The sequence below is a fragment of the Danio rerio genome, chromosome 9 (genome assembly GCF_052040795.2).
Source record: "Danio rerio strain M-AB ecotype USA chromosome 9, GRCz13ab, whole genome shotgun sequence".
NCBI classification, from domain to species: Eukaryota; Metazoa; Chordata; class Actinopteri; order Cypriniformes; family Danionidae; genus Danio; species Danio rerio.
The window spans coordinates 18,592,627-18,605,544 of NC_141029.1; the positions used below are offsets into that span (position 1 = coordinate 18,592,627).

The window sequence follows — 12,918 nt, forward strand, 5'->3', positions numbered from 1 at the left end:
CATAAGATAGTATATTAAATGTTGCTATACACTGTTAACCCATACTGTAGATTATGCAGTAAATAACTGTAAAATAGCCAGTATTTTGCTGTAATAAAAGTAAACAGTATTTTACTGTAAAAGGAGCAGGATTTGTATGAAATTTTGTAGTGCAAAGAATAAATTACAGTAATTTACTTTATGTACCCATTACAGTTACTGTGATAATAAATGGTAAATTACTGCCCAACCATTATTACCCCATGTACTCTGATGCTTTATGTTGCTATATATGTATATATATATATATATATATATATATATATATATATATATATATATATATATATATATATATATATATATATATATATATATTCAGTTTTGGTATGTGTATGGTCAGTATTGAGGAAAAAGTGAGACAATGCATTGATGATAAGATAAATTTGTCTGCAGCTATCTCTTTGTTTTCTTTGGTTCCTTTTATGTTTTTAACATTGAGTATCAGGAGTCAACCAATGTCAATGTCACAGAGCTAATTATAAGGTAAAGATATCGACGAGATGCATTTAAAGGCAAAAATATTCACACAGAGCAACCAAATTATGGTTAATTAACTTTGTTTACTTTTCTATAATTAATCTAATTTGCCTAGTTTAGCCTATAGTTAAGCTTTTAAATTGCACTTAACTATACACACACACTCATACATTACAGTCAGTTTAGCATACCAAATTCTCCTGTACTATATATCTTTGGACTTGTGGGGGAAACCGGAGCACCCAGAAGAAACCCACACGAACACGGGGAGAACATGCAAACTCCACTCAGAAATGCCTCAGAAATGCCAACTAACCCATATATATATATATATATATATATATATATATATATATATATATATATATATATATATATATATATATATATTAGGGATGCCACGGTTCTTAATATAATACTAAATTTAATTGTAATTGTAAATTTCTAAATGTACTTTAATGATTTGTCAACGGGTGGCAATTTTGTCTAAAATCTTGGCACTTGCTGTTTACTGTAACTTGAACACTCAAATGTTTTGGAGTTAAAAAAATTTATCAGAGCCTTTCAACTTAAGTCCTCATTGGGAGCGATTGCTCACACATTCTGTATGTTGTTCTTATTCAAAACAACTGCTTTAGATATTGCAATCATGAATCATGTCTTCAATTTTTTAAAAAGTAACTAAGTGTGTTACTTTTTAAGGAGCAGGATAGGCTTAAAATTGCAATGTATTACTGTCAAAAGTGACTTTAGTACTGCAGATCCAAATAGTTCCAAATATTGATTATAAAATCTTACTGTTCAAAATCTTACATATACTTATTACTTATTTGTTCTTGTAGTCAATATAAATGCAGTAGTAACCTGAAAAGCGCTGTTTTTACATTTAAAAAAAAAACCATAGAAATCACCAAAATATTCGTTTTAGTCCAGGGTTGCTCAAACACGTTCCTAGAGGGACAGTGTCTTGCATAGTTTAGCTCCAACTTCCTTCAACACACCTGCCTGGAAGTTTCTACACTGTTAAAAATTGTCCCGTTAAAAAACAGTTAAATACTGGCAGCTGCAGTTGCCAGCAATGTACTGTTATTTTACAGTATGTTGCTGTAAAAATACATGGACTACATTGATTTACACAATACTCAAGTGAACTCATTTTGTTCACTGAAAGCAACATCCTCAAATTGGCCAACTGCTGAATGAGTTTATGAAGTATTGTGCTATATATGTTTAGAATATACTTATAATGATAACTTATTTTAGTTAATTAGAAAAGTTTGGCTTAACTCTAATGTCTTACATTTTACAGCAGCACACATATATTTAAATTTGGAATTACCAGAGAGATTCTGACTGCATCAGCAACTAAACAGCCACTGTCTTTAAATAAAGAAACATGCAGAATAACATCAGCAGTTCATTGTTCATCTTTAACTCATACACTGGCTCTACTCTCCTCCACAACGGTGACACACAGAAGAAATTAGCTTCAAGTTTTACAGTAAAATACAGTTTTTTCCTTGATTTAACGATAAACTACTGGCAGCTGTGGTTGCCAGCAATCTACTGTTTTGTACAGTCTACTTCCATAGTTTAAATTAACAGTATATTAGTTAAAATACATTTTTACACTGTGTTTTTACCTCTTACACCTTTAACCCTTTAAACCTCAGAGCATATACTTCAGTTTTAATTGAAGTGTCCACACTACTGAGTGTTCAAAAAATATGTAGCAAAGCTGAAGTAAACTAATTAATTAAATGACTAATTAAATGATAATTGAGGATTAACGATGAACAAATGAAAAAATACTGAAGGGAAAAAACAAGAACAGAACATACAAAACTACAACTTTAGTCACAGCTTTATAATGAAATAACCTGAAGGTCAACAAATGATTAAATCATTTAAATTATCAGTGGATGATTAAACAACTCTACAAACAACAACACCAGCTACACTTATTACTGAAACATTTATTTTTGTATAACATCTACTAAAGTTCTTCTTGAGAAAAAAGTTAAAGTTTTAAATCACCATCATGGAGAACAGAGTTTGCTTTAGTTGGGCTCTTAGTCCTGACGGTTTTTTATCAGTTATATATTTTGGCTGCTGCAATTGTTAAAAACTTTGCTTAAAAAGCTCTTTTGATGTGGCAAGCCAGCCAAAAACCTAAATAAGATCTGGTGATGTTTATGTTGCTATTAAATGGCAGAGTCTGTTCTAGTTTAGTATAATATAATTTACTGCTCTTATTCAATTTTAAATCTATTGTTTAAACATTATATGTCTGTGGCAATGATCTTTGGAAGTTTTTAAGAATATCTTGGACAAAAACACTTTGCTCTATGATGTAAATCGCACTCAAAGAGACTTCAATAATGGTGACAACTAACAAAATTAACGGTTTAACAAACAGGCAACTGAAAGTCTAAACATAAACAAAAGCAGAATCAAACACAAATAAAGAAAACTGTAAGACCATTATACTACATTTATTCATGCCGCGATGCATGCTGGGATATTTGTACTGTGCCACAACCAGCATGCATTGCAGCATGAAACATTTGAACTGTTACCATTGTTGAGGTACAAGGTCTGATTCATGAGGTCTGATTATGTCTGTGTCATAACTGAACTGTTTATGTATGATATTTCTTAACTGTTAAGCAATTATGTATATCTTATCTGTTTCCACTTCTCATTAATTAAATTAATATCTGCAACTAAGCATAAAATCTATTGCATGAGGCCAAAACATTTATCCTAAGCAATTTCAGACAACTAAATTAATCTATCTATTGACATTCCAACTTTATTGCTGTAATAAAAAATTTGCTAACTCTGTATTACAGCAGTTGGAGAGTCTGAATTAAAAAGCTCAAGGGTGAAGAGCCCAACTAAATCAGCCCCTCACTCCATAACGGTGACTCAAAAAACACCTAAATTTCTGTTGGATCTCAATGAGAATAGTATGGAAGTCAAATCAGTCGGTAATAAGTGTGTCTGCTGTTGTTTGTGGAGTTGCTTAATGATCCTCTCCAGAGACTGAAGGTGTTTCATTTTACTTGATTTTATTTAATGTTGTAACTCAAGTCACTGTTTGCGTTTCTTGTTTCTCTTTCCTCCATAAAGTTAACCTCCACTCCACAGCTGCCCTGTCCTGACCTATTCATGCATCTCTAAGGACCGAGCTGTCCCGGGAGAAGCTTGCTAATATACAGAATTGGACTCAAGGCCTTCTGGGCGTTCAAAGCATTTGCAGACCTGGACAGATTTGTCCAGCCCATCACCCCCTTGTGCTGCAAAAGGGATTCATTCTCCCTATGAGCTATCAACCAAGGCTGAACCTGGACGGGGGCGTCCCGCGAGTCACTTTTAACACACAAGGCAGGGATAGTTTGTCCCAATTGGAACGTAGCCAAGGCAGAACCTGGACGAGGGCATCCCACGTGACACTTTTAACACACAAGTTAGGGCTAATCTGTCCCAATCGGAACGTAGCCAAGGCAGGACCTGGACGCAGCAGGCATACAGCGTTGAACTAAGAAGACAGGGCTCATTTTTGTCCCCACTGAATTTACTTTTACCACACAGATAATAAATAAAAGGAATAATGAAGACACTGAACACCATTTGACCGTTAAGTTGTACAATATTTATTCAGGACGATTCAGAGTCTTCTGTTTGTTCGAGCGGGCGAGCGCCCTGGCTTTTCCCCCTGGCAGGGCGCCATGGCAGCGTCCTCCTGCTGGTTCCCTCCTGGAAAAGAGACACATAAAGGGCAGTTAGCCAATGCCACACGTTCTGCTGTCCACACCAAAGAGAATGTGATTTTTACCAGGGGAGAGACGGAAGTCTCTGTCCTCTTGCGCCCTTTCCGCGGGGGGCTTTCAGTGCCCGCTGCCTCCCCATCCTCCTCCTCCTCCTCCTCCTCCTCCACCAGGGCCCTTTCAAAGAGTCTGCGGCGCTCCCGTGCTTGGAGAGGTCCGAGGTGAAGTGCGTAGAACTTATCTGAGGTTGAAGTGTCATGGCACATGAATTGCGCCACCTTGCGGCGATCCTCTGAAGAGTGTGCATTCTTTGCCTGCGTCGGAGAGAGACAGAAGCTTGATTAGGATAGAAGCCGCCGCTGGTAGTTACAGGGGCGTCACAATGCCTACTCACATGAGTCGCGATCGCAGTGCGTACGTCAGTAAAGGTGGGTTTGCCTGGAAGGCCCATACTGAGCCAAGCAGACTGAAAGTACTTGTTCAGGGTCCGACAAGGACTGGCTCTGGAAGTGAAAAAGAAATAGGTAGCCTGGCTCCCTCCGGGGAGACCAGCCCGCAGCGCCAAAAACCTGCGGAACCAGCTGTATTCCTCCCTGTTTAGGGACAGCTGAGCCGCCCCAAAGGCTCTGTTTGTTTTGTGAGTGGTAATCTGCCATCAGAGAACAAGCAGTGAGTGAGTGAGTGAGTGAGTGAGAGAGCATGCTACTGGTGACCCCCACCTTACTTGCGCCATACTCACGTTAATGACATAAGCAGACTCGTCGGGGCTTCTGGAGGCCTCTTCAACCTCCTGGATTGTGAGATTCTGGAAGACTCCACAGCGGTGCCCAGAGATGGAGGTTAGGTAGCCAGTCAGAAAGCCATAGAAGCGCCACTGTTGCCTAGTGCTTGGGTTGGATTCGAGGCTATCTGGTGAAGGACATTAGACAGATTAGACCACCGACGGTTCTATTTCCTTTCTGGGTCACCAACAGCTCTTGGCTGCTGGTGACTTGTTCTCCGGGGCGCCAGCAGCTCAAACAACAGCTGCTGGTGGCCCGGAGAGGAATTGTGCGTTTCTTCTTCAGGAAGGGGGGATAGAGGGGCAGACAGACGTGGCTGGATGAACCAAGGGCTGTTGGTGCCCCGGAAGAACGAACAGGGGGAATCGCTGGAACGGCGGAAGGGCTTGCTTACCTAGCAGGGCGGGAATTTTCCTCCCAGCGGTCCGGTGACAGCGCACCAGGCTGGCCTTGGGGATCAGTCGGCTTTCCTTCGCCTGCTTGGTCCTTACCTCGTGCACGACGTCACGCCGGCGTATGCAGCGGATGAGGGCTCTGACCTCCCTTCGAATCAGAACCAGAGCCGTGCTGGAGAGCTGACAGGCGGCCGGCGGCGTCTCCGAGAGGTAGTCCAGGAACTGAGCCACGTTCTTCAGGTAGTGCTGCCTGGTGGGCTCGGCCATGCGCGTCTGACCTAGCCGGGCGGCCCACGCTCGGATTCGGGCTGGTTGGTTGAGGAAAAGGAAGTCCCCTGGCTCCGCGGTGCCCCTGGCCATGTAACCAAGGAAGGCTTTGATTCTCCCCAGCTTCGAAGTGACGTTGTTCCGCAGGCGGGGGGTGGGCTCGCTGCCCAGTTGGTACCCTTCGAACTCCCCCAAGAGAAGGTCTGTGGAACGAGCACAACCAAGAGTCAACTTCCCCGAAGCCACACACCCAGCAGAGCGACAGTGACGTGCCTGAAATATACTCAACTCAGCGCGGGGACGTGGTCCGGGAACGGGTAGGGTTCCAAAGCCTCCGGAGGCTCGGGGGGCGTCGGACCTCCGGCCGCCCCTCGCCCGGGAGGCGGTGGTGCAGGAGGCGACCTGGTTCTCCTGGCCCTCTTCCTCCTCCTTCTCCCCCCTTCTCCCTTCCTTAGCTCCCGGTAGAGGCGTGTGATTTGGAGCAGGGTGGACCGCATCTTGGTAACCTGTTTCCCCAGGTCCGTGAGCTGAGCCTGTATGCGCTCGGTGGCGCGCCTGCAGCCGCGGTCGGCGCACGGGCGGCCGGCCTCTGGGTCCTCCGAGTCCCGCTCCCCCTCGGAGGACGATGCTAGCTGGGACACGACAGGGATTGCAGGCTGGGTGGACCGCAGCCACTGCAACTCCCGAGCTACTTTCCGGCGTTTCGCCCTCCCCATAGCCTCTTTCCTTCCCGAGGTCGAGAGCTCCGCGTGCTGCCTCAAGTGCCTGTCTAGGCGGGCTGGCGTCCGGCGACATCCCGGGACCGGGCACGGTGTCTTCCGCGTGTCCACGCGGCCGGCGGCCAGCGCGAGAAGCAGCCGCTTCTCGTCCGAGTTGGCCACCTTGTGAACGGCCGTCAGGTGAGGCGCAAGCCGGCTGTAGACGTTGAAGCATAGGGCACATTCAGCCATGACCGTGCTAGAGCCAATGCAGAGGGGGAAAGGGGCCCGCACGCCACGTGCGGCGGTTAATAAGCGGCCGGAGGCGGCGTCCACTTCCGCGTCATGACGTTGGTGGACCCGTATTTCTTAAAGGGGAAGGACACCCCCCCGCACCAGGAGGTGTAAGCCGATGCCCTACGGAGATCCATTCGGTTCAAGCCTTCTTTTGTTACGACTTCTCAAGTAGGGGGGAGAGGGGTGTCCACCTCACTCCCTTCCCCCCTTTTCAAAGGAACCAGAGGGGGTGTCCCGTTAAACAATGCACCCCACCGCCCCTTCATCGTTGCCCCGGTCAGCGGTTCGACACCTCTCTCTCTTGTCACGACTCGAGTTGGGGAAGGGGTGTCCCACCTCACTCCCTATCCCCCCTTCATTTTGCTGTTCTGGCCAGCGGGAGCTTTTCCACAGCCATTCACGTTCACTTTTTCCACCCCAAAACGGGGATTGTTTGAGCCCCATTGGGGGGGGGGGACAGCTCCACACGCGCCAGCCGCGGGAGCTTTTGTGACCTGCTACAACCAACATGGGATACGCACCAACCATCGAAAGGGGGGTCCAGACAGCCCGTAACCCCGGCACCACTGACCCTGGCACGTTTCACCTCGCCGGAGTCCACTAGCTTCCCCTCCCAACCAACCACCCTCACTCCCCCGGGAGCAGGGTAGGCGGGGTGGGGGTCAGCCGGGAGCCAGCAAGGATAAACCCAGGGGGTGAGCGGCGTTGCGGGCGGACGGACGGGATGCAGACGCACACACTCGGGCGGGGGTAGAATCGAAGCCCACACCAGCTCGTTCCCTACGCTGCCCCTGGGGCCTCGATTCACCACGCCGGGTGACTCGACCGAACCCACCGAACATCCCCCAGCCCTCGCAGGGCGAGGGGCGTGGGGCGGGGGCACGGGCCGAGTATCGGCGCGGGGGAAACGGAGTCCAGGGGGGCGGGCTGGCGGGCAGGCTGAGCAGCAGACAAGCTCTGGGTCATTTAGCCAGACGGGCCATCTGGGTCCTTTACCCACAGATCGGGGCGGGAAGGGGGGGCGCTGTGTGCGGAGGGACACCCCCACGCCTCCCTGATAGAGCGCCCAGGACGGGGAGGATCTGCCACACCCATAGAGGCCGACCCCATTGGTGCTTTGGGGGGCCTGGGTGGGGGCCTAGCCCCTGGGGCGCCACACTAGCTCCTATCGATCAGTCACCGTGGGGTCTGGCGACTGGACTGTCAGAGACTAAGTCCATATTTCTTCGCCTTCCCCGAAAACCTGATGGCAGGTCAGAGATTGTGGGTGTCCGGCAAAAACCTCCAGGCGCGGGACGTCCCGACAAGCAGGCCGGGAAGGGTGGTCTCCCGTCGGGCATGGTTTGGTGGGCTCGGGCCTGGGTCTAACCAACGCCCCGGTGAGCGCCAGGCATAACGTATTCCTGTTGGACCTTTGGCGCTAGATGCGTAAAGATGTGCCGCTGGTGAACCATTGATGGAGCCGCTGGTGAACCATTGATGGGGCCTCTGAGATCCAGCGGTGGGGGGGCCTGTGCCCTGCGCGCTCTGCCCGAGGTACACACACCCTTCTTGGGGGGCGAGCCCAGCCCCTCTCCCTGGCCTGGGGCCTCTGAGATCCAGCGGTGGGGGGGCCTGTGCCCTGCGCGCTCTGCCCGAGGTACACACACCCTTCTTGGGGGGCGAGCCCAGCCCCTCTCCCTGGCCTGGGGCCTCTGAGATCCAGCGGTGGGGGGGCCTGTGCCCTGCGCGCTCTGCCCGAGGTACACACACCCTTCTTGGGGGGCGAGCCCAGCCCCTCTCCCTGGCCTGGGGCCTCTGAGATCCAGCGGTGGGGGGGCCTGTGCCCTGCGCGCTCTGCCCGAGGTACACACACCCTTCTTGGGGGGCGAGCCCAGCCCCTCTCCCTGGCCTGGGGCCTCTGAGATCCAGCGGTGGGGGGGCCTGTGCCCTGCGCGCTCTGCCCGAGGTACACACACCCTTCTTGGGGGGCGAGCCCAGCCCCTCTCCCTGGCCTGGGGCCTCTGAGATCCAGCGGTGGGGGGGCCTGTGCCCTGCGCGCTCTGCCCGAGGTACACACACCCTTCTTGGGGGGCGAGCCCAGCCCCTCTCCCTGGCCTGGGGCCTCTGAGATCCAGCGGTGGGGGGGCCTGTGCCCTGCGCGCTCTGCCCGAGGTACACACACCCTTCTTGGGGGGCGAGCCCAGCCCCTCTCCCTGGCCTGGGGCCTCTGAGATCCAGCGGTGGGGGGGCCTGTGCCCTGCGCGCTCTGCCCGAGGTACACACACCCTTCTTGGGGGGCGAGCCCAGCCCCTCTCCCTGGCCTGGGGCCTCTGAGATCCAGCGGTGGGGGGGCCTGTGCCCTGCGCGCTCTGCCCGAGGTACACACACCCTTCTTGGGGGGCGAGCCCAGCCCCTCTCCCTGGCCTGGGGCCTCTGAGATCCAGCGGTGGGGGGGCCTGTGCCCTGCGCGCTCTGCCCGAGGTACACACACCCTTCTTGGGGGGCGAGCCCAGCCCCTCTCCCTGGCCTGGGGCCTCTGAGATCCAGCGGTGGGGGGGGCCTGTGCCCTGCGCGCTCTGCCCGAGGTACACACACCCTTCTTGGGGAGCGAGCCCAGCCCCTCTCCCTGGCCTGGGGCCTCTGAGATCCAGCGGTGGGGGGGCCTGTGCCCTGCGCGCTCTGCCCGAGGTACACACACCCTTCTTGGGGAGCGAGCCCAGCCCCTCTCCCTGGCCTGGGGCCTCTGAGATCCAGCGGTGGGGGGGCCTGTGCCCTGCGCGCTCTGCCCGAGGTACACACACCCTTCTTGGGGGGCGAGCCCAGCCCCTCTCCCTGGCCTGGGGCCTCTGAGATCCAGCGGTGGGGGGGCCTGTGCCCTGCGCGCTCTGCCCGAGGTACACACACCCTTCTTGGGGGGCGAGCCCAGCCCCTCTCCCTGGCCTGGGGCCTCTGAGATCCAGCGGTGGGGGGGGGCCTGTGCCCTGCGCGCTCTGCCCGAGGTACACACACCCTTCTTGGGGGGCGAGCCCAGCCCCTCTCCCTGGCCTGGGGCCTCTGAGATCCAGCGGTGGGGGGGCCTGTGCCCTGCGCGCTCTGCCCGAGGTACACACACCCTTCTTGGGGAGCGAGCCCAGCCCCTCTCCCTGGCCTGGGGCCTCTGAGATCAAGCGGTGGGGGGGCCTGTGCCCTGCGCGCTCTGCCCGAGGTACACACACCCTTCTTGGGGGGCGAGCCCAGCCCCTCTCCCTGGCCTGGGGCCTCTGAGATCCAGCGGTGGGGGGGGCCTGTGCCCTGCGCGCTCTGCCTGAGGTACACACACCCTTCTTGGGGAGCGAGCCCAGCCCCTCTCCCTGGCCTGGGGCCTCTGAGTTCCAGCGGTGGGGGGGGGCCTGTGCCCTGCGCGCGCTGCCCGAGGTACACACACTCTCCGGCGGCAAGCGCTGGTTCCAAAGGACCCCCTAGATTTGCACCTAATCACCAGCCGTACCCGGGCACCCCACTATTAAGCCCGGGGACACTAACTCCTCCAAACCGCATGGATCAGACAGACGTGCTGCTGGTGACCCAACTGGCCAAGACGTACCGCTGGTGGCCCAATCGGTCTTTGGGTTTGTGAATGGGTCACCACCGGCCCTGGGCTCGTGTATGGGGCACCAGCCGCACGTCGTTCTAGCCTCCGTCAGCGATGGGTCTTCTGTTTGCTGCGGGGTGAAGGACGCTGGGAGACGGGTTAGCAGCTCAGACATGGACCCTTGACTCCCGTGGACCCCCTGACTCCCATGGTGTTCAGCCCACTGGCCTTGCCCGGGTTTGAACGCTTGTTTTGGGTTAGCTTTACTGGCCAATGAGGCCTGGGTCCTTGGAAGGACCAGGGCAGCAGTGCGCATCTGGTCTGCCCGAATTTGAACGCTTGTTTTGGGTTAGCTTTGCTGGCCATTGAGGCCTGGGTCCTTGGAAGGACCAGGGCAGCACACCCACTTGGTTTGCCCGGATTTGAACGCTTGTTTTGGGTTAGCTTTGCTGGCCATTGAGGCCTGGGTCCTTGGTAGGACCAGGGCAGCACACCCACTTGGTTTGCCCGGGTTTGAACGCTTGTTTTGGGTTAGCTTTGCTGGCCATTGAGGCCTGGGTCCTTGGAAGGACCAGGGCAGCAGTGCGCACTTGGTTTGCCCGGGTTTGAACGCTTGTTTTGGGTTAGCTTTGCTGGCCATTGAGGCCTGGGTCCTTGGTAAGACCAGGGCAGCACACCCACTTGGTTTGCCTGGATTTGAACGCTTGTTTTGGGTTAGCTTTGCTGGCCATTGAGGCCTGGGTCCTTGGAAGGACCAGGGCAGCAGTGCGCGCTTGGTTTGCCCGGGTTTGAACGCTTGTTTTGGGTTAGCTTTGCTGGCCATTGAGGCCTGGGTCCTTGGAAGGACCAGGGCAGCAGTGCGCGCTTGGTTTGCCCGGGTTTGAACGCTTGTTTTGGGTTAGCTTTGCTGGCCATTGAGGCCTGGGTCCTTGGAAGGACCAGGGCAGCAGTGCGCACTTGGTTTGCCCGGGTTTGAACGCTTGTTTTGGGTTAGCTTTGCTGGCCATTGAGGCCTGGGTCCTTGGTAGGACCAGGGCAGCACACCCACTTGGTTTGCCCGGGTTTGAACGCTTGTTTTGGGTTAGCTTTGCTGGCCATTGAGGCCTGGGTCCTTGGAAGGACCAGGGCAGCAGTGCGCACTTGGTTTGCCCGGGTTTGAACGCTTGTCTTGGGTTAGCTTTGCTGGCCATTGAGGCCTGGGTCCTTGGAAGGACCAGGGCAGCAGTGCGCACTTGGTTTGCCCGGGTTTGAACGCTTGTTTTGGGTTAGCTTTGCTGGCCATTGAGGCCTGGGTCCTTGGTAGGACCAGGGCAGCAGCGCCCACTTGGTTTGCCCGGGTTTGAACGCTTGTCTTGGGTTAGCTTTGCTGGCCATTGAGGCCTGGGTCCTTGGAAGGACCAGGGCAGCAGTGCGCGCTTGGTTTGCCCGGGTTTGAACGCTTGTTTTGGGTTAGCTTTGCTGGCCATTGAGGCCTGGGTCCTTGGAAGGACCAGGGCAGCAGCGCCCACTTGGTTTGCCCGGATTTGAACGCTTGTTTTGGGTTAGCTTTGCTGGCCATTGAGGCCTGGGTCCTTGGTAGGACCAGGGCAGCACACCCACTTGGTTTGCCCGGGTTTGAACGCTTGTTTTGGGTTAGCTTTGCTGGCCATTGAGGCCTGGGTCCTTGGAAAGACCAGGGCAGCAGTGCGCACTTGGTTTGCCCGGGTTTAACGCTTGTTTTGGGTTAGCTTTGCTGGCCATTGAGGCCTGGGTCCTTGGTAGGACCAGGGCAGCAGCGCCCACTTGGTTTGCCCGGGTTTGAACGCTTGTCTTGGGTTAGCTTTGCTGGCCATTGAGGCCTGGGTCCTTGGTAGGACCAGGGCAGCAGCGCCCACCTGGTTTGCCAGGGTTTGAACGCTTGTTTTGGGGCAACGGGGCCCTCGTTAGACCCCTGGTTCGTTCAACCGCGAAATCGAAAATTGCACTAAGTCCTTCATTTGAGTCTGTTATCGAAAACTCGACGGCAGGTCAGCGAAACCCAGGGACGCGCTACCCCCCCTCCAGGCGCGGGTCATGCCGGAGAGAGTGGTCTCTATCCGGGCATGGCTTGGTGGGCTCTCCCCCTGGTCCAACCAACGCCCCCGGTGAGCTCATCCATAGCGTTTGCCAGCGGTCGTTCCAAAGACCCCCCCCGCTAGAGACCCACCATCCCCCAAATGAGTGTTAGTTGTTTCAAACAGCAAAAAAATAAAATCAATGCATTTCGTTTTCAAAATGAATTTTTTTTACTTTCTTCAGTAATGTGATTATCAACAGCAGATGTTCATCAGTGTCTGAATTCACTCATTAGTGTTCATTAACTCTGTCAGGTGATCTATATCGGTGAACTAGTGTATGGAATAGTGAACAAGGGCACAAAGTGTGATTTTAAACACAGACTTCAAAATGTCGAATCTGAACTTTGTTAGCTTACAGTTTTCTGCAGTTGGTTACTATATTGAAAACAAAAATGTTACTGAATGCACTGTTTTAACAGAATATTACTGTTTTAGTGAAAAAACATTATTTTACCGTAGAATCTGACCGTTTTTTAACAGCAATTTTTTACAGTACTTGGAAATAGCTTGATTAGCTGGTTCAGGTGTGTTTAATTGG

The 12,918-nt window shown here is 52.5% G+C and overlaps 1 protein-coding gene across 3 annotated transcripts; it reads right to left on the reverse strand.

The window, feature by feature from the left end:
• Window positions 1-4,154: 4,154 nt before the first annotated feature.
• LOC147842308 (uncharacterized) lies at window positions 4,155-7,906 on the reverse strand. 3 transcript variants are annotated; one of them, XM_087267644.1, is made up of 6 exons: window positions 6,026-7,906; window positions 5,469-5,939; window positions 5,032-5,201; window positions 4,687-4,941; window positions 4,361-4,606; window positions 4,155-4,281 (listed from the first exon to the last, which is right to left on the reverse strand). In XM_087267644.1, exons 1-6 carry the CDS (start codon window positions 6,684-6,686, stop codon window positions 4,183-4,185), a joined length of 1,902 nt encoding a protein of 633 aa, XP_087123770.1. In that variant the 5' UTR covers window positions 6,687-7,906; the 3' UTR covers window positions 4,155-4,182. The 3 variants fall into 3 exon arrangements, with proteins under 3 accessions (XP_087123770.1, XP_087123769.1, XP_087123768.1); XM_087267643.1 differs by having other exon boundaries at window positions 5,469-6,851; XM_087267642.1 differs by having other exon boundaries at window positions 4,361-4,941; window positions 6,026-6,819.
• Window positions 7,907-12,918: the final 5,012 nt, after the last annotated feature.